The sequence below is a fragment of the Trichosurus vulpecula genome, chromosome 4, assembly GCF_011100635.1.
Source record: "Trichosurus vulpecula isolate mTriVul1 chromosome 4, mTriVul1.pri, whole genome shotgun sequence".
Taxonomy (NCBI): domain Eukaryota; kingdom Metazoa; phylum Chordata; class Mammalia; order Diprotodontia; family Phalangeridae; genus Trichosurus; species Trichosurus vulpecula.
In genome coordinates this window covers 211,654,766-211,679,769 of record NC_050576.1, presented here as the reverse complement: position 1 = coordinate 211,679,769, position 25,004 = coordinate 211,654,766, and the positions used below count along the sequence as shown (strand labels likewise).

The 25,004-nt window shown below is 40.3% G+C and overlaps 1 protein-coding gene across 1 annotated transcript in view; it reads right to left on the bottom strand.

Annotated features, from left to right (window-relative positions):
- Positions 1–12,875: 12,875 nt before the first annotated feature.
- The window catches only part of CACNG4 (calcium voltage-gated channel auxiliary subunit gamma 4), a 46,192-nt gene continuing 34,063 nt past the window's right edge, over positions 12,876–25,004 (bottom strand). Inside the window, exons 3-4 of the mRNA XM_036755656.1 lie at positions 19,809–19,949; positions 12,876–16,144 (exon numbers count right to left, since the gene is read on the bottom strand). Of these exons, the coding sequence (XP_036611551.1) occupies positions 15,606–16,144; positions 19,809–19,949 (680 nt within the window). The 3' untranslated portion in view covers positions 12,876–15,605. The remainder of the gene's footprint in view (positions 16,145–19,808; positions 19,950–25,004) is intronic.

Sequence of the window (25,004 nt, the reverse complement as noted above, 5' to 3'; positions counted from 1 at the left end):
TGGCAAAACAAAACAAAACACACTAATGCGTTATTGGTGAAGCTATAAATTGCTCTAGTCATTCTGGAAACCAATTTATGCTACTAAAAATGCACTAAACTTTATGTATGTGTATACCTTTTAACCCAGAAATACTACTAGAAATACTCCAAAGACATCAAAGAAAGCAGAAAGGGGTCGATATGTACAAAAATATGTATAACAGTTCTTTTTTGCAGTAATAAACTGGAAACTAAGGGAGTGGCTACATATTGGGTAATGGCTAAACAAATTATAGTATGCAAATGAAATGGAAGAAACAAACATTTTTTTGACATGACCAACGTGGGCAAACATGAAACAAAATTATCTCTTTTGCAGATGAATTTTGCAGCCATTCCCCAATTGATGGGCATCCTCTGCACAAGCTATGGTATATGAATGTAATGGAAGAATATTGTTTAATAAGAAATTATGAGCAGGCAGATTTCAGAAAAACATGGAAAAACTTATATAAACTGATGCAAAGTGAAATGAGCAGAACCAGGAGAACATTGTACCCAGTAACAGCAACATTGTGTGATGATCAACTATGAATGACTTAGCTCTTCTCAGCAATACAATGATCCAAGACAATTACAAAGGACTCATGTTGGAAAATGCTATCCATATCCAGAGAAAGAACTGATGGAGTCTGAATGCAGATCATATAATTATTTTCAATTTTTTTATGGTTTTCCCCTTTTGGTCTGTTTCTTCTTTAACCAATAACTGATATGGAAATATGTTTTATATGACTGCACATACATAACTTAGACCAAATTGCTTACCATTTTAGGAAAAGGGGAGGTGAGGGAGGGAGGGAGAAAAATTTGGAACTCAATATTTTGCAAAAATGAATATTAAAAATTGTCTTTACATATAAATAGAAAAATACTATTAAAAATATCAGCCACTTTCCATGTTACTTTAAAAAACCAACAGGAAGAGAAAGAAAAAGAAATTCCCTTCAAAATAGCTATAGGACTTCTCTGTCACATGTCCAACAAGATGGAAGACTTTTTACTCCTTGCTAACTATCAAAAACTTGCCAAAATTAGAATTATGTGCCAGAGAAAAAGCAAAAACAGCTTTCTTTTCAAGACAAGATACCAAGAAGCCTAACAAAGTAACAGCTTTATGAATTAATAGCAGAGAATGTTAATCCTTCAGTCAGCATCCATTCTCCTCTTCTACCAGCCTCAACACTTTGGCAGAATAAACATCCACTAGCTTGTGCTTTGTAATTCACTTGGCAATTTTGATGTTGCTTCAGCCCCTCTGGGCACACTCTGCCCCATTCTCACTTGTAGTAACAAGCAGCAGACCTCAACTCTGCTCATCCACTTGTGGGGGTGAGGTATAGGATATGCTCTGCCTGGGGCTGCTACACATTGTGTGGGGGGCAGGGGGTACATAGGACAATGTTCAACAAGAGAAGTAAAAAACAGAGGGCATGAACATGTCTGCTTATAAGACTGTGCCAGGCATGAAGGAGAGGGGACTGGCATCTAGTTCTGTTTCCCTGAAAGACTCTTGAGGTAGGGACTGTGGTCAGTTAAAAGTGATTTCTCTAACTTTGGAGAAGGCTGAGATAGCTTTGAGGTCCATTTATGAGGTACATGTCATCGAAGGGGAAGGAGTCATAGGATGAATGATAGGGGAAAATGAAGAGGAAAAAAATACTAAACCCACCAAATATCTCAGGAGGAAGAAAAATCAGTTAAAAACCTAGAACACAAGCAGATAGATAAACAGGAAAGATATTAAAACAGAAGGAAAATGGCTACTGATATGTCTAAATAATTGTGAATGTCTCTAAATAATTATTTAAAAGCAAATAACATTGAACCAACACCTGATGACACAGAGGGCCCTGTAGATTCCTAAGAGAACATGGAATCATAGCAGGATGTTGCTTCCCTAATGATAAAGAATTAAAGAGACTAAAGAATGAATCAATAAACATAATGACCGTGAAAGAAAGAATAAAAGTTCAGAATAGAACAAACTAAAAAAATCCTTTTTTTCTAGAAAAAAATATAGAAAATTAAAAAAAAAACTAACAGAAATCAGTGGGAAGGAGAGAAAGGGTGGATTTTAATTAGCTACTTAACTGAGAGAAAAAAGAGGGGGAAATTAGATAACTAAATAAAAGGAAGAAAAAAGTAACCAATAAGTAAAACTCCTAGTTTTAGGAAAGGGAGTGAAAAATGATCCCATGGGTCGAGCTTGAGGGTGCAGGGAATAGAGCCTGTGGAAGAGGGTTGCCTTAAGGTAGATCAAGCAAAAAATAACTGAAGCAACAAAGTATTATCTTAAAAGAGAAAGAGGAACAAAAAAAACAATTCTCATTCACAAAAGTACATATAAAATGCTGGGAGTCAACCTGTGCAGACACTACAGAAGTTATATGAATTAAACTATGAAACACTCTTTAGAAAAATAAAGGAAGAAAGATATTTGGAGAAATATTAATTATTCATGGCTATGCCATGCCAATACAATAAAAATAACAATGCTACCTTTCATAGATTTAATTTAATTTACATTTAATTTACAGATTTAACACTATACCAATCAAACTGCCAAGGGGCTATTTTAAGGAGTTATTATTTTAAAACAGTAATAACCAAATTTACTTGGAAGAATAAAAGGTCAAGAATCTCAAGGTAAATAATGAAAAAAACTGAGATGAAAAGGGGCCTAATGGTACTAGATCCAAAACTATGCTTTAAAATTAGTAATCATCACATTTACTTACTGATGGTTAAAAAATAGAAAAGTGGATCATTGCAATAAGAGAAGTTTTAGAAAGGAAAGTCAATTTCACTGATAAAAGTTTCATATCTAAGATATATAGGTAACTGACTCAAATATATTTTTCTTTTTTCTTTTCTTTTTAAAATTTATTTGTTTTTAGTTTTCACCATTTACTTCCACAATATTTTGAGTTCCAAATTTTCTCCCCATCCTCCCCCACCCCCACCCCAACATGGTGTGCAATCTGATACAGGTTTTATGTATACATTCATATTAAATATATTTTCACATTAGTCATGTTGTAAAGAAGAATTAGAACCAATGGGAGAAACCATGAGAAAGAAGAAACAAACAAACAAAAAAGAGAGGGCAAATAGTATACTTTGATTTGCATTTGGATTCCACAGTTCTTTCTCTGGATGTGGATAGCATTTTCCATCATAAGTCATTTGGAGTTTTCTTACATTGCTAAGAAGAGGTAAGTCATCACACAATGTTGCTGCTATTGTGTAAAATATTCTTCTGGTTCTGCTCACTTTACTCAGCATCAGTTCATATAAATCTTTCCAGGTTTTTCTGAAGTCTTGCCTGCTCATCATTTTTTTTGTGGAACAATAGTATTCCATTACATTCATATACCATAACTTGTTCAGCCATTCCCCAATTGATGGGCATCCCCTCAATTTCCAATTCTTGGCCACCACAAAAAGAGCTGCTATAAATATTTTTGTACATGTGGCTCCTTTTCCTGTTTTTATGATCTCTCTGGTATATAGATCTAGAAGTGGTATTGATGGGTCAAAGAGTAACTAGACATAGTTTTATAACCTTTTGTGCATCGTTCCAAATTGCTCTCCAGAATGGTTGGATCAATTCACAACTCCACCAGCAATGCATTAGTGTTCCAACTTTCCCACATCTTCTCCAACATTTATCATCTTCCTGTTTTGCCATGTTAGACAATCTGATAGGTGTGACGTAGTACCTCAGAGTTGTTTTGATTTGCATTTGTCTAATCAATAGCAATTTAGAGCATTTTTCATATGACTACAGAAAGCCTTAATTTCTTCATCTGAAAACTGCCTGTTCATATCTTTTGACCATTTATCAACTGGGGAATGATTTGTATTCTTATAAATTTGACTCGGTTCTCTATATATCTTAGAAATGAGGCCTTTATCAGAGACACTGGTTGCAAAAATTGTTTAACAGTTTTCCGCTTCCCTTCTAATCTTGGTTGCATTGCCTTTGTGCAAAAACTTTTTAATTTAATGTAATCAAAATGATACATTTTGCATTTTGTGATGTTCTTTTGTTTGGTTGTAAATTCTTCCCTTCTCCACAAATCTGAGAGGTAAATTATTCATTGCTCTCCCAGTTTGCTTATAATATCAGCCTTTGTATCTAAATTGTGTACCTATTTTGACTTTATCTTGGTATAGCCTGTAAGATGTTGGTCTATGCCTAGTTTCTGTCATACTGTTTTCCAGTTTTCCCAGCAGGTTTTGTCAAACAGTGAGTTCTTATCCCAGAAGCTGAAGTCTTTGGGTTACCAAACAGTAAGTAACTACAGTCATTGATGACTGTGTCTTCTGTACCTGACCTATCCTACTGATCCACCACTCTATTTTTTATCCAGTACCAAGTGGTTTTGGTGATTGCTGCTTTATAATACAATTTAAGATCTGGGATGGCTAGGCCACCTTCTCTTGCATTTCTTTTCACCAATTCCTTTGATATTCTGGACATTTTGTTCTTCCAGATGAATTTTGTTGTTATTTTTTCTAGTTCTACACAATAATTTTTTGGTAGTTTGATTGGTATGGCACTGAATAAGTAAATTAATTTAGGTAGAATTGTCATTTTTATTATATTAGCTTGGCCTACCATGAGCAACTAATGTTTTTCCAATTATTTAGATCTGACTTTCTGTGTGTGAAAAGTGTTTTGTAATTGTGTTCATGTAATTCCTAGGTTTGTCTTGGAAGGTAGACTCTCAAACATTTTATAATGTCTACAGTAACTTTAAATGGGATTTCTCTTTCTATCTCTTGCTGTTGAGCTTTGTTCGTAATATATAGAAATGACAATGATTTCTATAGGTTTATTTTATATCCTGCAACTTTGCTAAAGTTGTTTATTATTTCAAGGAGTTTTTTATTTGATTCTCTAAGTATATCATTATATCATCTGCAAAGAGTAATAATTTTGTTTCTTTTTTGCCTATTCAAATTCCTTCAATTTCTTTTTCTTCTCTTATTGCTAAAGCTAATATTTCTAGTACAGTATTGAATAACAGTGGTGATAATAGACATCTTTGTGTCACCTCTGATCTTACTGGAAATGCTTCTAGCTTATCTCCATCGCATATAAGGCTTGATGATGGTTTCATGTAGATGCTACATTTTAAGGAAGGCTGCATTTATTCCTAAGCTCTCTAGTGTTTTTAATAGGAATTTTGTCAAAAGCTTTTTCTGCATCTATTGAGATAATCATATGATTTTTGTTAGTTTTGTTGTTGATATGGTCAATTATGTTGATAGTTTTCCTAATAACTGACACAAATATATAAGACCATTCATTCCCCAATAAAGTCAAAAGAAATGAAAAGGAAGTCCTCAAAAGAAGAGAGGCAAGCAATCAATAATCATATAAAAATTCTCCAAATTACTAGTAATAAAAAAGTACAAATTAAAATAACTCTGAGGTTTCACCTCCCAGGTATCATATAGGCAAAGATGACAAAAAGGAAAATGACCATAGTCATAGAGGCTGGGGGAGGAAAGACATACTAATGTATCCTTGGTGGAGTTGTGAAGTGGTTTGGCCATTCTGAAAAGCTATTTGGAACTACGCCCCGCAAATCACTGAAGTGTGGAGCTTTTGTGATATGACTATTAGGTTTATATGCCAAAGACATAAAAGATGGAGGGAAAGGAGCAACATTTTATTTTCAAAAAGACATATAACACTTTTTAATAGCAAAGAACTGGAAACAGATTTTGCCCATCAATTGGAGAAATGACTGAACAAATTATAGTATACTAATTAATGGAATATTATTGTGCTGCAAGAAATGATGAAAAAAAACCCCAAAGTCCTTGTAACAAATATACTTAAGCAAAAGAACTTCCCACATTGTCCATGGTCAAAAATGAATATCTAATTCATCTTGAGCCCATCACGTATCTGTCAGGAAGATGTTAATGTACTTCATCATCAATCTCATGGAACTGTGGTTGGTTATTACATTGACCAGAGTTGAGTCTTTCAGAGTTGTCTTTCTTTAAAATGTTGTTATTATATAAATTGCTCTCCTGGTTATGCTCACTTTACTCTGCCTCAGTTCTGCCTTTCAGACTCAGTGGATGCCAGAAGACCAGGTGGTGAGTCACCACATCCTGCCCCCTTGAACAGAAGTGTTTCCATATGGAGACTGGGGAATGGAGGAGATTACATTTATAGAAGCTAAGTGTTACCTTATCCTTGTTGTATATCCTTGCTATATCAGGGCTAAGTAAACCTCCTTTTGTTAACTGTTCGATGACCTTCCCATGCTTCATTTCATCTAACCTAAATTAATAGGCCTGCCCTTAATATTTTGAATAATCAATAATTGAGATGAGATGAGAAGAGCCTTGTGACTCATATGGCTAAGTTGGGAGAAGGGTGCTGAAGATATGTAGGGTGGGGTGATTGGCTATCTAAATGTGGCATGGTATCACTTGGTGACAAAAGTCTTTCTAGTTGTGTCCTTATTCAATAGGACAAGGAGCAGCATCCCTCTCATGTGGAGTGATTAGTTCTGTGGGTGCTGGAGGAAGCCTCCAGAAAGAGTGAAGAAAGCATCAAGTTCAGCATCCTCTGGTTGTCGTTGATCATCCTGTGGAAGTTATATTGAGTTCTATTGTTGATATAAGATGACTACTGAAAGTGAACTGGCCCCTTTGATATTTAGCAACTAGAGGCAGAGATCTTAGTATTTAATCATTGTGCAACTGAAAGTAGAGAGGAAGCGAGTAGAAAGGGGCCCTCAAGTGTAAGGAGCTCTTCTGCTGGGGATGCCTCAGCTAGGAACCCACAGAAAGGTCTTCAAGATCGGAGCCATGAGATGGGAGGATTGGAGTAGAAATAAGGAGACTTAGGAACTTCCACCAGTGGTTTTAAAAAAAAGGGCCTCAGATTTATTTTTATTACCATTCCAGGAAGAAGGGTGATTTCCTGCACTGAGGGGGCAGGAGGTGGGAGTTCATGACCAAGGTACGGGCATGTTTTATGAGATGTTCAAACAGAAACCTGAAGAATTACTGGAACAGTGGCTACTGAGGCCGTGGTCTAATGGAACCAATGTTGAGACTCTATAGTTGAGTTTCATAGGCTTAGGAGCTCTTTGAGGATTTATTGCCACAGTCAGCTAAATCAATTGGAGTCTCCAGGTAAGGATTCCTTTTGTCCCTTTTTAGGTGACTGAGAGGGGGAATTATTTGCACCTGAAGCCATAAATATAAATTCCCATTGCAGCAAGGTCTGTGATGGGGATGTATAAGGGAGGAGGTGAGGTTCCTAAAGGAAATGGGTTTGATAGATTGAATATAAGTGGTTCTGACCCATGGCCTGTCACACACTATGATCAGCCTGGATTGGGGTCAGTTAGATTCTAGCTTCTGGGTAGAACCCCACCACAAAGGCTTTAGAATTCAGCTATAGATCTCCCCTACCATACAATTATCCTGGTGAATGCTGATGAACTGGTGAACACTGAACAGATCATATGAATAGCTGTGGCTTGGGTAAATATTGCTGTCAGTCTGAATGAGTGTCCTGGGAATGGGGAGGGAAGAGGAAGAGTCATAGAACCCAAGGATCTGCTAGATGACCATATGATGACAGTAATTTTTTCTGGAGGGAGTTTTGGGTGTGGCTCTTGAAACATGGAGATGATAAGAAAGGGCCAAATGGAAATCCTTGGAGTTCCCTGAACAATCTTATGGAGTTAATACCAAACAATATTGAATTCCCAGGGAGGGGAAAGAGGTTTCTTCTCTAGTGATAGAGATAAAGGAAGCTGGTGTGCTTATTATACCAGCTCTCCTTACAGCAACACTGTATTGCCAGTCAGGAAGGCAAATGGCCCCTGGCAGCTTACAGTGGACTTCAGGATTCATCGTTTCTATCACTACACCCGTTTCTGACCTTGTCACTATCTTAGACCAGGCTTCCGAGGCCCAGAGTAAATTGTCTGAGATTATTTGACCTCATCAATGTGTATTTTTCTCTATTACTGAGGCTGAGACAAATGAAAAGCAGTTCATTTTCACCTGGAAAGGAGTCCAGCATACCTTCAATATCCTTCCCCAGGGCCATGTGAACTCTCCTTCATAGTACCCCATTATAAGGGGAAGAAATTGGAAAGAGGTCTTTCTCCTGAAGGCACTGGTGTACAGTAATGATGTCAAACTGAAATAGACACTGGGGGCCACTAAACCAATACATAAGGATCCTTATTGGCATATGCTGACTTAGAAAACCACATATTATAGCATTTTTCATGTTTTATTGCATTTTTATTTATGTTGTTAAATATTTCCTAATTACATTTTCATCTGGTTCCTATGGCACTTGGGAGTGTTGTGGGCTACTGGCTTTGAGCTGCGTGTTTCATACCATTATGGTGATGACATAATGTTGACCAGGCCAGATTCCAAGGCCAGAGTGGCAGAGGCCCTAGATCAGATGATGGATCATTTAAGGGACAAGGTGTGGGAAACAAATCCTAAGGAAATTCAGGGTCCAGCTGCTGAGTCAAGTTTTCAGGAATACAGTGGGTGGGGGAATAAACTATTAATATTCACTTTCCTATAATATAAAAAGAAAGCCCATAGACTTATTGTACTCTTCAGATTTTAGAGAATAAATATGCCCTACCTGGGTATTCTGGGGCCCAGAAGAGACTACGGCCCTGGAAGATGTAGAGTGTCTAGCAGTCTCTCCTCTTGGGCCCTAATGACCCTTCAAGGCCAATGTTTCTTGGACATCTGTGTCCATAAAGCCCAGGCTGAACAGAACCTTTGACAGACACAAAGGGGTGTCTAGAATAAGTTGCTATTAGGCATCCAGAGCTCCCAGCTCCTCAGAACAGCAATTCATTATATTGCTTTTGAAAAGTAGTTGCATGGCTCTTACTGGATCCTAGCTGCTACTAAACAGATGACACAGGAACCTTTTGTCCAGACTTGCCTATTATGAGTTGGGTCATGCAAGATGGTCTATCTAATATGATAAGTAGGATATAGGAGACTTCTATTACTAAATGGAAATGGTCCATTCAAAATCAATCTAGCCTGGGTTCCTTCACAATTAGGTGGAGACTGTGCCAGAGACTATGACCTCCATTTTAAGTTCTAGAAGCCTGACTTCTCTACTGGCCCAGTGGAACCCCCACCTATATTCTTGTTTCCTGAAATACGCCATTTTGCTTGGTTTACCAGTGGCTCCATCCACTATAAGAGAGGCAAATACAACTGGACTTCTGTAGCCACTAATCTAGTAACAGGAGATACCCTAGGGAATGGGCGAGGCAGGGCCTGGCAAGTCTTTCTAGTGGGCTGAACTCCAGGCTGCATGGTGGCATGTGATAGAGCCTTGAGGGAATGGGTGCTTCCCAGCTGGGCAGGATGCAAGGGCAAGGAGCGCCAAGGAGAAAGTTCTTGGAGGTTTGATTGTCTCAAAGTGAGTGGAGTAAGCCAGTGATTAGGTTCAAATTGACAGGTGACAATGACCAGCAGACTCAAGGGCTGGGGAAAAACAGTAACCAGCTTCATGCATTGTTTCTTTTTCTCACTCTGGCCCTCCAATAGGTAAAGCCATTTTTTGCCAGTTAATCATTTACTTCCTGAATTTCCCTATAATTTTCATGGAAACATGGGAGACAGAAAAACAGACTTTGTCCCTTCTTGGTCACTAACTAAAGAAGCTGACTTGCTTTCATTTCTATGTTATTTAACCTGTTATTCACAGAAACTAAATGGCCATTAACCTAAGCTTGTCAGTTTATTGCATACATGGAACAAGATTGAGGGAGGAGGTAATTAGGGTCCAATGGAGGGAGGAAAGATTATCTATCTATCTATCTATCTATCTATCTATCTATCATTTTTCCTCCATACTTAGGCTGAGATAGGGCTAGAAAACCAATGATATAGTCACTATCTGATAACTTTCCAGCATACATGTAAGCCTCTGTTAGGGAAGCAGTATGTTCTAGGGGAAAAGAACTGGCTTTGGGGTCAGGATGCCTGAGTTCAAATCCTTCCTTTGAGGCTTACTAGTGTCAAACCTGGAGCCAGGAAGATTCATCTTCCAGAATTCATATTTGGCTTCAGACACTTGCTAGCTGTGTGACCCTGGGCAAGTCACGTAACCCTGTTTACCTCAGCTTTCTCACCTGTAAGAAGAGTTAGAGAAAGAAATGGCAAACCACTCCAGTGGTTTTTTGCTCAGAAAACTCCAAATAGAATCATGAAGAATTGGACATGACTGAAACGACTAATCAACAACAGCAAACAACTTGTTTAGTCAAGTCACTTCAACTCTCTGGTTTTCAGTTTCTTCATTTATAAAATAAGAATGGGGCTTGTTAGTGTCTGAGGTCCCTTCCAGCCCTCGATTGATGCTTTAGTGATCATATTCTAGACATCATGAGACCCCACAAGACTTGAATCTACAAGCACAAAGTAGCTATTTTAACTGAAGGGAACCTTGGGGCTGTCAGCTCTGGAACACTGAGGCTTGCTATGATGGGAGGTGGAGTGCTTCAGTATCTCTCTGGAGAAGCTGCAGTTACTGGTGTTTGGCACTAGAGGGCTCCTAGCCTCACTCATCCACTCCCTCTGAGTGACTAGATGTAGCAGTGAGGTGGTACCCTGGATACAGAGCTGGACTTGACAGTCAGGATGGCCTGAATTGAATCCTGTCTCAGTCACTTTGTAGCTGTATAGCCATGGATAGGTCACTTCAACTATCTCAGCCCCAGTTTCCTCATTGGTAAAATGGGGATAACAATCGCATCTACCTCATACGGTTGTTGCCAGGATCAAATGAAATAATGTATGCAAAGTGTTGTGGGAACCTTAACGTGGTATATAAATGCTAGCTATGATCATTCTGTCATTTGACAATGGGGCATGCAGTCTCATATGACGAAGAAACTTTTATCCCCAAAGCTATAGCTTTAGCATCTTTTATTTCATTGATAAAAGTCTGATTTCTAAGATATATAGATTACTGACTCAAATACATAAGAACAGTCATTCCCCAACAGACAAACAGTCAAAGGATATGAAAAGGAAGTCCTTGTAAATTATTGACAAATGAGTAAAAAATACAGAGAGGATTGTATATCCTGGGAAGAAAACTGAATGCACAGATCTTTAAGATGGAGTCACTCTAACCATCCCACCATCTTGAAAATCTCTGGCTTACAGCTGCCATCTTGAGTTGAAGTGACATGATTACACAAGTTGTTTGTTGCTGTTGATTAGTCGTTTCAGTCACATCCAACTCTTTGTGACCCCATTTGGGGTTTTCTTGGCAGAGATGCTGGAGTGGTTTGCCATTTCCTTCTCCAGCTCATTTTACAGACAAGGAAACTGAGGCAAACAGGGTTAAGTGAGTTGCCCAGAGTCACACAGCTAATACATGTCTGAGGTCAGATTTGAACCATCTTCCTCACTCCAGGCCTGGTGCTCTACCATCTAGCTGCCTCTATCTTTTAGCATTGATCTATACGAATCTAGCCCTAGTCTACCTTCCCAGCCAGATCTGTTGTACTTCCCAGAAAGTAATCTGTGATACAAACAGACCGGTCCCTTCCACCGGCTGCTCTTTCTAGTCTCTTTGCTTTCACTCATAGTGTCTCCTCAAATCCCCAGCCTCCTACAAGAAAGGGTTAGCTCAAGCGCAGTCTCCTGCCTGAGCCCTTTCTTGATCCACCAGTCACAATGAGACCCTTTCCTGCCTTTGAATTTGCTTGGAATAGATTTTTCATTTTATTACTTGTGTATCTATAGTTTGCCTCCGTTAGAATATTAGCTCCTCAAGAACAAGGACTGTTTTACTCTAGCCTTTGCATTCGTTCTTTTTTTCTTTTTCTTGGAGGGAGGAAGGTAGGGCAATTGGGGTTAAGTGACTTGCCCAAGGTCACACAACTAGTAAGTGTATCAATGCCTGATGTCAGGTTTAAATTCAGGTCCTCCTGACTCCAAGACTGGTGCTCTGCTCACTGCACCACCTAGTTGCCCCCTAGCCTTTGCATCCTTGGTTCCTATTGCCCTGCCTAGCACACTAGCCCTTACTAAACAAATACTTATTGAGTGAATAATAGCTAGCATTTTTAGAGCACTTTTAGGTTGTTTTGCAAGGTATATTATACGTACGATCTCGTTTGATGCTGACAATAACCCTTTGAGCTGGATGCTACTACGATTCCCATTTTACAAATGAGGAAAAATGAGGCTGAGAGAGGTGAAGAATTTTTTTAAACAAGCATTTGTTAAGTGGCTACCACTACGTGTCAGGCACTGTGCGAAGCACTGTATAAATATCTCATCCTCACAACAACCCTGGAAGGTAAGTGCTATCACTATCCTCATTTTGTCGTGACCCTATTTGGGGTTTTCTTAGCAAAGGCACTGGAGTAGTTTGCCATGTCCTTCTCCAGCCCATTTGACAGATGAGGAAACTGAGGCAAATGAGGTTAAGTGACTGGCCCGGGGTCACACAGCTAATAAGTGTCTGAGGTCAGGAAGATGGATCTTCCTGAGTCCAGGCCTGGCACTCTAGATCCCCACTTTACAGGTAAAAAAAATTAAGGCAGAGTCATACAGCTTGATTTTGCTCTTAGGCCTGTCCTGATTCCTAGTTTTTGGCTTTATCCACATTTTCACCTGCCTACCTTAGTAAATAAATCCGATCCTCACCCTCTGCCTCTCCTACCCAGTTTTCCCATTTCCCCCAGAGAGGTAAGGGCTCCTTCTAGTTGTAGGGGATTATCTTACCCATCACCACTTGAGTTTTTGTTTCCACACCAGAAAGAAAACATTTGAAAAATGTTTTTTATTATTATTTTTAAAAAGACAAAACCAACAACTGGGAAACAATAGTAGATACAAGATTCACATGGTGCTAAATGGGTAGAACGCACATGAGTTGATAAGAGGGTCAGAAGGGAGGGAGGATGAGGAAAAACAAGTCTCCCCCTCCGAGAGGGTTAGAGCACCACTGTCTACTCTGTCTCCCCCAGGGGAGCCCAGACTAACAAGGAAGAGGGAACCAGCTCTCCTCCCTTGCTGGGGGCCACCTACTGAGCCTAGACAAAAATCCAGCAAGGAAGGGGTTAGCGGCAAGAGACGGGTCATGCCTTAGAGATGGGTAGGAAAGGAGGGCGCTCGAGGTAAGGACATCTGAGGGCCAAAGGGTCAGAGCATCTTTGGCTGTCTATCATTGTCCTTCTCTTTCTCAGCCCTTCACTCTACCCCTTCATCCCCATCAGCCGGGCACGTTTTCTTTGCCTGGGACTGTGCAAAGGGGTAGAGCTTCTTCCATAACTTTTTAGCTGCTTCAAAGCAGAGAATTTGGAGATGACCAATCTAGAACAATGGCAGGGCAGCCTGGCTCTCTTGACCTCGGAGCAGAAGCATGGGGACGTTGATAGAGGGTGAGGGTCCACAGATCAGAGCTGGATTCCAGGCAGAGAGGATCCCGATCTGACCCGGATAAGGTGGTGTTGGTGAAGTTGGCCCAACAGCTGAGAAAAGGTTTTTTCAAGACAAAACCCTTGCCCTTCTTTTTTCGTTGCAGCTAACGGTCAGAGATAGTATCATACAAATGCCAACTTCAGCTTGGAAGGAAAGCATTACAGCAAAACACAGAGGGGAAACTAGTATCTACTGTTTATCTTACTAACACAGGGAACACTCAGCTGGAGGAATTGCACCTAGAAAGGGACTTACTCTAGCAGGTGCAAAGGAGGAGGATGTGAGTGTGATGTCATAATGAGACAGAATGGACCAAATTCGGTGCCTCCTTACTCCCAGGGAGCTGAGCCATTAGTCACTGGGAGTTGTGAGCCAGTAGCTGAGGTAAGAATTTGATGGATGTTTTGAAGCCCACCTACTGTGTTCAGAGATGGCAGATCAGGTTGTATTGTCTCAAAAAAGTAGGAAATAATTTATTTTTAGAAAGCACAAAGGCGTGTTTATATAAAAAGGGGTAAAGGTCCGTGTCTTTCTTGTGAACTTGGACATACTCTACTTTTCCCTCTTCCTTCAAGGGAAAACAAGAGGAATTAGGAAAAGTAAAGGTTGTATGAATGTGTTCCCCCACCTTGGTTGTATTCTGAAAAATAAAATAAAGTATTAAGTTTTTAAAAAATTTTTATAGTCAGAAACAATGAGTATTTCTGCCCATTTATCTAAACTTCCTCCATTCAATCCTCTCAGAGTTTAACAAAATAGATTATAATGATGTGAATTTTTAAAGGGAAAGAACCAATCAATCAACAAGCATTTATTAAGTGCCGACTGTGTACCAGGCACCGTGCTAGATGCTGGGGATACAAAAAAAGGAATGGACATGACTTGTTCCCCTGGCATATATTTGTAATAAAACACATTTAATAAACCTACTGAGTGTGTTTGTGTTCTCTGTATTTCTCATAGCATCATTAATATATTAACTCTAAGTTCACATATCTGGACAAACATTCTCTATGCCAAACACTGGCTAGCTCCAAAGAGAAGCACTGCAGACATCCACTAAGATTAGCTCTGCCTTGGCCTGCAGAGAGAGGCAAACGGGCAGGATCCATGATCCTGCCCCATGTTCTTTCTTTCACTTTTTGTCTGGATAGCTCTTTCCATCTATAGCCATGTCCCCAAACTGAGGCCTGAAGTCACCTTGGCAAAGGCTGCTTGGAATATTTCCATTCAAACATCTACTTGCTTATTTCCTTTCTGGTTGCCCAGTCCATTGCTCTCCTTAACTTGTCTAGGTCTCCAAACTCAGTCACTCAGTGCCTGTGGAATTCCAGGCCAGCTCTCCATCTTCCCTAACTTCTGTTAATGGAGCTAGTGCCCCAGCCACAGGCATTCTGGAAGTACTAGCTTGGTGCTGTTCTTTTGTCCTCTGCTCAAAAGTTTTCAACCCAAGTCCGCTTGTGAGAGAGAGAGAGAGAGAGAGAGAAAGAGAGAGAGAGAGAGGGATTGAGAGAGCAGCTTTGGTTTCCTCTTCTCCATCACAGAAAGCAAGTGAAACACTGTTCTGAGGAGCAGCAGTGATCTCCACAATAGCCCTCCGTTGTGTAAAGTGGAGGCTTTCCAGTGGTTCTGGGCGCTATGAAGTATAAGTCCATGGAAATCCCATTCTTCTGTAAAGTTATGTTTTCAAAAGGAGATAATGGCTCAATTTTGTGTTCCAGCATCAATAAGACTGAGTTACCCCAGAAGGCTCAGGTAAGCACTTTTGCCTTCTTCTGAGGCTGACTAAACCTTAAGGCATTTGAACAACCTCCTTGCTTAAAGTCAGCCTTCAGCTTCTGGCTGCTGTTCATATTCCAATATCCCCAGGTCCTTATTAGTAAAAACCAGCACTTGATGTGTTTTGGAGATCAGGGAAAATTTTTTGTTTCATGTTGAGTTTTTTTTCTTTTTTTCTTTTTTCTCTTTTGGTCTGTTTGTTCTTTTAAGGATCTTCTTGTTTCATCAAAAGATCCATTGTAGTAAGGAGATGAGAATTATTTTTAAGGGGAAGGAGATCCTGCCCTCTCCTCACACAGGCGTGGTCCGCCGATTAATCATGCTGACGTGAAATCCTTCCTTCAGCTCTTTCTGCAGGAAGTTGTGAACCTGGAGGAAGCCAGCCTCTTGCTCTGGATTGTAGCTTGCTGCTGTGGTCACTTTCAGGGGTTCCCTGGATAGGGTGTACATGGAGATCTCCCCCATGGGGATGGAACTTGAGATCTTCATGCTGACAGGAGAGACATCCCTGGAAGGAGAAGCCTCCGTGGACTGGGAACTAGACCTGGACCTCCTCCTTCTATACCTGTAACTTGGCATTCTGGCATAAGGGGAAGAGGAAGAAGTCTTTAGGAACTCCCGTTTGGTCTTAAATCTTAACTCTTTATTTTTCTCAATGTAAATGTTTACAGCCAGGACGCCTATGGTCTCAGCCACAATAAAAGACAGAGCGCCAAAGTAAAAAGACCAACCATAGTTGTAATGGTTTTTTTTGTCTTCATCTCTCTTGTCACTTGGGTCGCCTGCATTGCTGGAGATATAAACGATGATTCCAATGATGTTACTCAGACCTGAAAGGGAAAGAAGAAAGGAAGAATGCCAAATAGCTGGATCATTAAGATGGCTTGGGAAGTGATGAGCGGGGGATCATTTGGATGAAGCAAACAGAGGTTCTACACTAGCCAGAGGAAGCCTAGATTTCAACATTCTGTCTTTTTGGCATGTTCCACAATTTCCAACATAGACATAGTTTGTCTTTCAGTGATTCCTTGTCCCCCCTTCCTCCTCCTTCTTACCTCCTTATTCAACATGTCATATTTGCTTGCTAAACCACTGAGAGTCTTGGATACCCGTATTATTGTCCTTCTTCTGTTACTAACACCCTGTGTGATCTTGGAGATGGGGGAGGGAAGATAAGTCTCTTTTCCTCTTTGGGTCTCAGTTTCCTTACCTATAAAATGAGTCCTTAATGACTTGCAAAGTTCTTTCTAGATTAAATGTTCCATCATATATTTCAAATTTCCAAGGACATTCCTTATTAACCTCCTGATTGGTCCCCATCTCTCTGGTCATGCCATTCTTTGGTCTGGTTCCTGAGCTAAATCCTCCTTCCTAGGCTACATTTCTCCATCCTAACTACACAGGTGTCTATCAAAGGGTACCACCATGTTTCTTGACCATATGCATGAACTTGTCCAGTTTTGTTCCCATATCCCACACTAGCATACCTAGAATCTGTCATTTTACCCTGGATAAAAGTGGAAAGATGGGCTATATATCTTGGACCTCATCATCTCTTTGAACCCTGTTACCTTCAAGGTCCTGAGCTTGGAAATGCTATTCTCTAATGCTAATCTCCTATACTAATCCTCAATCTGTCCTCTGCTCTCATCCTATCTGTTCATCATTTGATCCTTCCCTTCATTTAATCCATTTCCCCCACTCTGGTTTTTCTTGACTCTAAATTCAGCTATGGTTCTATGGTCTGTTATTTTAATGATTCTTTAGAATCTCTTACTCATGACCTCCCAACCATTCTCTTGACCTATTAATACTTGAGCCTCATTTTCATTTGATGCCTCCATATCTACTCCTGGGTTGAGCCTTAGAGCTGGGAGAAGCCACAAGCTCTAAATTTTTTACAGCATTTTCAGGTGGATCATTACTGCTATTTGGCAATCCTCCTGCTTTACTTTTAGATACTCAAGCTGTCTATACCTGATGTCTTTACTTCCTTATCACCTACTCTCTCCTGAATGCCTTTAAATCTAGCTTTTATCTCGATCACTTTATGTACACTGCTCTCTTAGAGGTCATCTCATCACTAAATACAGTGGCTGTTTTCCCTAGCCTTGTCCTTTCTGATCTCTATGCAACAATTGGCACTGTTGAAACCGTCTCTGATAACCTCACCTCTGTTTCCTAAAGGGACACTAACTACCTACTTCCAAGATCTCCTTCTGCCTCTCTAATTGATCCATCTTTCAAGTGTCTCCAGCTGTAGCTCCTCAACATTTTTTTTTTGGTTCTTTACAGTGGGTGTTCTCACTGTAAGGTGTTGTCCTCATTCCTTTTTTTTTCTCTCTCTCTCTCCTCACGGTCTTTTCCCAATCTCATTCACCATCATCATGACTTTTACCTGCTCTCACCCCTTCCCACCACCTGTTTAAAGCCCAACTCCTCCATGAAACTTTTCTGTATCTTTCTGATAAATAATGACCTGTCCCCCTTTAGATTTACATAGTGCTTTGCTCTTACACACTTATGGTTTATTTTGGATTATAGTTATTTATATATGTGTGATATTCCTTATGAGACTATTAGTTCCATAAAGCTAGCATCCATGCCTAATTTAAACTTCATATAATTTCAGCATCCCCACTAGCTATTTTGCCCTAATAATATATGTATATACATATACACATACATGTATATTTACATATACATGTATATATAATATACATATATAAGTATAAGATATACATGTATACACATATATACATTATGTATATATATAGTGTGTGTATGTGTATATATATACATATACATATATATACACACATATATATGTGTGTGTGTGTGTGTGTGTGTGTGTATATGTATATGTATATATATATATCATTCTCCTGATCTTCCAGATGAGGAAACTCGGGAAACTGAGACTTCGATAGTCTTGCTTCACTTGCTTGAGAACATCAGAAGTAGGATTTGAATCCATGTGTTCCTGGCCCTGAGGCTTGCTCTCTATCTACTACACCATGACTAATCACTTCCCTTTTCATCAACCCAGACCACATTTCTGTCCCTGATTAAACTCCCTAACACTAATCATATTGTTGACATTGACCACACATTCCTGTACGCAAACTAAAGACTTTCTCTTTGTACAAAAGATTCTATAGCTCCAACCTTGGTTGTGTTACTCAGTGGTGACTACATTCCTCAATCCTGACAATATACCTTTGTCCATGTATTGCTTTGGGTCATAGGGAGAGGGGACAGGAGAGTAGATGTAGGGAAGGGTGAGGAAGAATGGTGCTCCTGAGAAGCTACCATCCATTTGTGAGAAAGGGAGAAGAATTAAAGCTTTCTAAAGGACACGATTGAACGTTGATTTTTCTTCTCTCCTTCCCCACCCAAACCCTACCTCCAACCCACCATCCAAGATCTATCCACAAATAACACTGAAATTATAGGATGGAAGGACTCTCTGAGTGTAGTGTGGTTTAGGGGAAGGGATATGGATCCGAAAGTCAGGAGATGGGTATAGTACTGGTTCATCCCCTAACCAGCCTTGAGATCTTGGTAAATCATTTCAACTCTCTGGGTCTTATTCCCTGATGAATGAGGAGTCATTTTATTCATCCAGTGAGTCTTTTTGAGCACTTAATTAATACTTTTTTATATCTTGACTAGAAGAGTTATGAAGTTCAGTGAGATAGAATAGAATCATAGAATACGAGAGGGGCCTTCAGAATATATTTATTAATTCAACAAACATTTCTTAAGTGCCAAGTGTGTCCCAGGCACTCTGTTAGGTTCTGCAGATATAAAGATGACAACTCTAGCCTAAAGAAAGGAGCTTACATTATATTGAGGGAGATATGTATAGAAATAAGTAAGTAAAAAAATATGCGAAGTGGTTTCCGGCAATGAGGGAGAGAGGTGAAGGGAGGGAGCAGACAGATAGGACCTGTACCTAGAGAGAAATTAGGGATTCTAAGAGGAAATGGGAAGGAAGGAGCATGGAGAAATGGAATGTTGTGTTTTGGGAACGGCAAGTAGTTCAGTGTGTGAAGAAGAGTAATAAACCCAGAAAGATATGTTGGAACCTGGATGTTAAAATGCAGAATGTTAGAATGTTAGTGCTGGAAGGGAACTCAGAACTCATACAAGTCCAGCTTCTTCAATGAGGAAACAGTTCTAAGAAGAGAAAAGGATTTTCCCCAATGCCGTGGAGCTGATAAGCTGGGACTAACAACACCTGTAATAGATGGGAATGTGTTTGAGTGGTGTTATGATTTTTTTTCTGTTAGGTTTTCATGGGAATCTGTGCTGGAGGGGGGCAGGGTAGAATGGGGTGGGGAACACTATGGAAGTATTCAATACAGAAAGGTGTTTTAGCCAAGTGAGCTGAGAAGACACCAAAAGGTGCAAGGTTGGCTCTGTCTGTCCCTGTACTTTCCCAGCTTTCTCCCGGTGGGGAAAAGGAACAGATGGAGAGAATATATTTACCTGCGGCAACGAATAGGATCCCCGCACTAAGGATGATGTTGTTCTTGCTGCTGTAAATCCTCCCGGCACCAATGCATAGACCTCCCAGCAAAAGGAAGACGGTGCTGAGGATAGGGAACACACTGGAAGCCCTAACAATACCTGCAAGAGAGGATGAGAAGGATATCAGGAAGCAGAAGAAGAAAGAAGAGGTGATGAATTATTTGGTTTTCATCCGGACCTGGAGTAAAGATGAGATTATCCATAGAGATCTTGTGGCCCCAGTGACTGTTCTTTGAGTCAGAATTTTTCACCAGGGCCTCGGTTTCACCATATGTAAAATGGAGGGGGGAGAAGGTCATTATACTTACCTTTGATGTTGGGGAATAAAATTAGATATGTACTACAAATGTGTTGGGGGCAGCTAGGTGGCATAGTGAGTAAAGCACCAGGAGGACCTGAATTCAAATGTGGCCTTGGATACTTGACACACTTACTAGTTGTGTGACCTTGGGCAAGTTACTTAACCCCAATTGCCCTGCCTTCCCTCCTCCAAAAAAATGTAAAAAAAATGTAAAAACTTGTCAGCAATAAACTGTATAAAATGGGAGTAATTACCCATTCTGTGTTGGAAAAGACGTGTAACCTTATTAACATTGTTGGCAGGAAAACCAAGAGGGTGAAGCAGAAGATGGTTGATTTTCCCTTCTACTCATTAAGGTTCCCATTTTCCCCCCTAAACTCTAATCATCTATCCAAGACTTGGAGGAAGATACTAGCTAAGTATACAAGTAAAGTATGTTACTTGTTAGTGACACCTAATGTATTTTTCTAACAAAAAGGAAGTAGTTAACTGTGGCTCCAATTTTTTGAAGTTGAAGACATTAGATATCATAGCTCACCCATTCTCCTCCTAGTGAAGTAAAAGTAGAAACCAAGGGAAGGAGCTTGGTTTGGAAAAGAGCTAGCCTGATCTATATGTCAGGGGACACTGGTTAATGTTCCTCTCATCATACCACCCAATCTTCTAAAAGGAGAACATGATGACTATTAGAAGGAAAAGTCTGAGCCGTACATATATGGCTGGCCAGAATATATGGGGCATAAGTGAGTTGTTTCTCAGTGAGGCTCTGAGGTGAAGGTGAAATACTTGTTCAATAGTTCCACAGTAGTTCGTATTTTAAGTTGTTGTTCGTCCCTATTTCGAAGAGGACCAATGACATTACGGGGGCGATGTCTTGACTTGCATGTGAGTTGTATTTAAGCGAGGCAGAGTTGCAGGAAATGGTCTGCCTTACTCTCTCTTCCAGAGTCATCGAAATTGAGTGGCAACACAAAAGTCAGCACACCTGGCAATGGCACCTTCGATGTCCGACCAAGCCCTAAGCATCCTACAGTTCCTGCTTCAACTGCCTTCGTGCACTTTGGAACAGATTGTTCTTATCTGCCCATTCTGCCAAGTCTACACATGTTTGGGTTAGACATGCCCCTAACTCACCAACTGTTGGTTACCCTCAACCTGGTTTAACCCATCTGCTTGGGACGATTTACTGCCATGTGACCTCTGCCCATGCTATAGCTTCTTGGAGCCACAGGTGGTCAACCAAGGTGGATGAGCAGCCCTGAAGAAGGCTCAGCAAGCCCTCACACCAGAGGTGCTAGTCCTCCCGGAACACTGCAATATTTTAAGTATCAACTTCCCAGAAGAGTATAATACTCATCATGGGTTACTATTTCATATTTTAAATATTTGTCTATATATGCTATGAGTCTTTTGTGTTTAAAGCAATTCTTTTGTGGCAAAGGAAATGAATAGCTGTCCCAGGCCCAATCTACTTTGTGTATCTAGTACCTTTTTAGAAGAGATCCAGTTAATCCTTTCTGGGGAGACATGAGCTAAATCTAAGCTTTAAAAGACTTTCCTCGGGGCCTTCTTGGTTAAAGATATAATAAGCCAGAGAGTGAAAGAAGAGCTTGATCCCATAGGATCAAAGACATGAACCTTGTTTTATAAGCCCAAAATTGGGGTCCCCTTAGGGGCAGAAGATTTCTCCTCTCCCCCAGCTCCCTGGGCTGCAGAATTTACACTTATGAAAAAGCTTTTCCAGTTATTCATTTTATTTTCTATAATCACCTCTATGCCTCTAGTTAATTCTCTCCCCTAGATGTAGTTGTGGAAGTTATCTCCTTCCCCTCTCTAATATGTTTATGATAACACCTTTTATATTCAAGTCATATTTCCATTTAGAGCTTATTGTGGTATATGGTGTGAAATGTTGGTCTAAACCTAATATCTGCTGGACTTCTTTCCAGTTTTCTCAGTAGTTTTTGTCAAAAATTGAGTCCTTATCCTTGTAGTTGGTGTCCTTACATTCACCAAATCTAGACACTATTATGTTCAATTGCTTTTGAGTCTTGTGCACATAAGTTGTTTTAATGATCAACTTTTCTGTTTTTTTAACTAGTACCAAATAGTTTTTGATAATTACTTTTTTGTAGTATAGTTTAAGCTGATACAGCAAGGGCCTCTTCATGCCTGCTTTAAAAAAATATTTCCCTGGAGATTCTCGATCTTTTGTTCCTTCAGATTATTATCTTTTTAGTTCTATAAATTTACCCCTTGGTAATTTGATTCATATGGTACTAAGTCTGCAAACTAATTTAGGAAGTATAACTTTTATTACATTGGCATTGCCTAACCATGAATAATTAATGTGTCCAATCAGAGGCAGGGGGCCCAGGGGCAGATGTAATTTGGCAGTGTGAGTTCCAGGGATGAAGTGATCTTCCAGAATGAGGAAATTTCTGGGGCCAGTGAAATGTATGGAGTCAGGCTACTCAGGGGTGTCTTGTTTGAGGAACAGAGAAGCCAGGTGGTACAGTGGATAGACCACTGGGCCCGGAGTCAGGAAGCCCTGACTTCAAATCTGGCCTCAAACACTTAGGAGCTCTGTCACCCCGGGTGAGTCACTAAACCCTATTTTCCTCAGTTTCCTCATCTGTAAAATGAGCTGGAGAAGGAAATGGCAAACCACTGCAGTATCTTTACCAAGAAAACCCTAAATGGAGTCATGAAGAGTCAGACATGACTGAACAATCAGAACACTTGGGTTTATTGTTTGGTCATGATTTTCAGGGATTCTAATGATTTTCAAATGATCTCTCATCCCATTTTCTAGGTCAGTTGTTTTTCATAGTAGATGCTTCATTTCTTGTTTTCTCTTTGAATTACTAAATTCTGCCTATCCCCTTTTTTAGGGTTGTCACAATTTGATTATTTCTTTTCCAAGCTTTTTGATTATTTTCCATTTTTAAGCTCTTGTTTTAACTCTTTGGGAAAACTTTTAGGCAAGCTACTAGTCTAGATGCCACCACCCTGCGGAAATTTCAGATGAGATGGCTGCATCCTGGTTACTTTCCTTACTGTATGGTTCCTGACTTATAAGTTATCAGAGGTCAGGCCTTGATTCCTTTAGCAGTACTGTTTTAGGACTGAGAGCTGAACCCAGAGCTGGGACCTGCCTCTGCTCTCTATTACAGTCATCTTTCTTTCCTCTTCTCTCCCTCTCTCCTTCTGCCTGCTCCTCTCCCTACTTCTTCTCTCTCCTCTCCCCCATTTCCCACCATGAGATTTCAGCAAAAATAAGACAGATATTTTGGGTTTACAAGGATCAATAGTTATATCGCATTTAATGGCTTAGAAGAGAAAGTGTGCATTTAAAATAAAGACTGAAGTTTCCTTGGCTCCAGAGGAAGCAGGGAACATAAAGTCAATAGACACAATTACTATTTCTTTTGGAGGAGCCCCTGACCCCCTGATCACATTGGCTTTAGGCCCCATTTTCTACAAGTCCTAACTGCTGACTGCAGCCCAGTTTTGGTCTCCTGACTCAGTCATCTACAGGAAGGTGTGGGGCTTTGGACTTTACCTCTTGGTGAAACCTTGACCAGCCCTCCCTGGATATCACACCAGTTTCTACAACCGTTAATTGACACCATTAGCTGCTATCTGGACCATTGTAGTTTTTGCCTTGTCTTCTGGTGCAGTCCTGGACTGAAGGCGGGACTTCTATGGTGTTTGTTTTCATTTCTCTTAAGCCTTTATTTCATATTGTACTCTTCTTAATTTTCCTGAGATGTTCTTCAGAGGATCTGGACTTGGCTGAAACTTTTGCTGGGAGATTTACTATTGGCTTTCTCTCAAATGCTTAGAGATTTCCTCTTTGGTTCCCTCTGGGGAGGTGTCACACTTCTGCTAGCAAGGCAAGAGGAGAAAAATACCCCCAGGCACCAAGCAGATGCTGGAGTGTGGGGACGGGTGGGAGCTGTAGTTTGGAACAGTAGCAAAAGGGAGGGGGAGGAAGCAGAGGGTAAGTGGGAGCCTAAGGATGGAGCCCAGAGTTTTGCGGCCTCTGAGATGTGCCAGAGCTCATCTCTCCATCTCCAGAGAAAGAAATAACCAAGCTGACACCCATAGACTCTTAGAAAAAAGTGGGTGAGAAGAAATGTATTGGGTGGGCATTTTTGAAGGTTGTTTTAAGGCAACTGGGCTGGTTTGAATCCTTGTTGCTTTTGAAAGGCAGAGTTTGGGAAAACAAACAAACCAAGCAAAAAGAAGCCATCAGTACTAATGCCAGAGCGAGGGGAGGGAATTGTTCAGGGGAGAGACGGGCCAACCTACACCTTTCTGGGTAGAAAATGACTTAAGCCACTTCTCTATGTTAGATTGGAAACTTGACTGAGGATAGCTTCCAAATGCTACTCTTGGTGCAGTGGAAGGAGCCCTTCCTTCACTTCCTTTGGATAAGAGCTTCCCCAGCATGCCACGACCCTTGTAGGGTTTGGTTTTCTTTTGAATGCTGCAAGAAGCCTGTGAAAGGAGCAAACTGCCTGACCAAAAGTGGCTGTTCACTTCCAAACTTGCAGACTGCTTCTGGTGTGATTTCCTTTGATTAAATAAAGAAAAGGAAGGTTTCTAGAAATATCCTGGGTTTGGATACTTTGGGTACTTTTCACCAGTCTTGTTATAGTCTAATCTGTCCCCCTCCTTGGCACCGTCTCATCTCTAAAACAGGGGGATTCTTTCTTTCTCTCCCTCTCTCACTTTCTTCCTCCTCCCTCCCTGTTCTCTCCACCTCCCTCCCTTTCTCCTTCTTCCCTTCTCTTTCCTCTCACTTCAACTCTCTCTCCCACTTTTACTTCTCCTCTCCCCCCTCT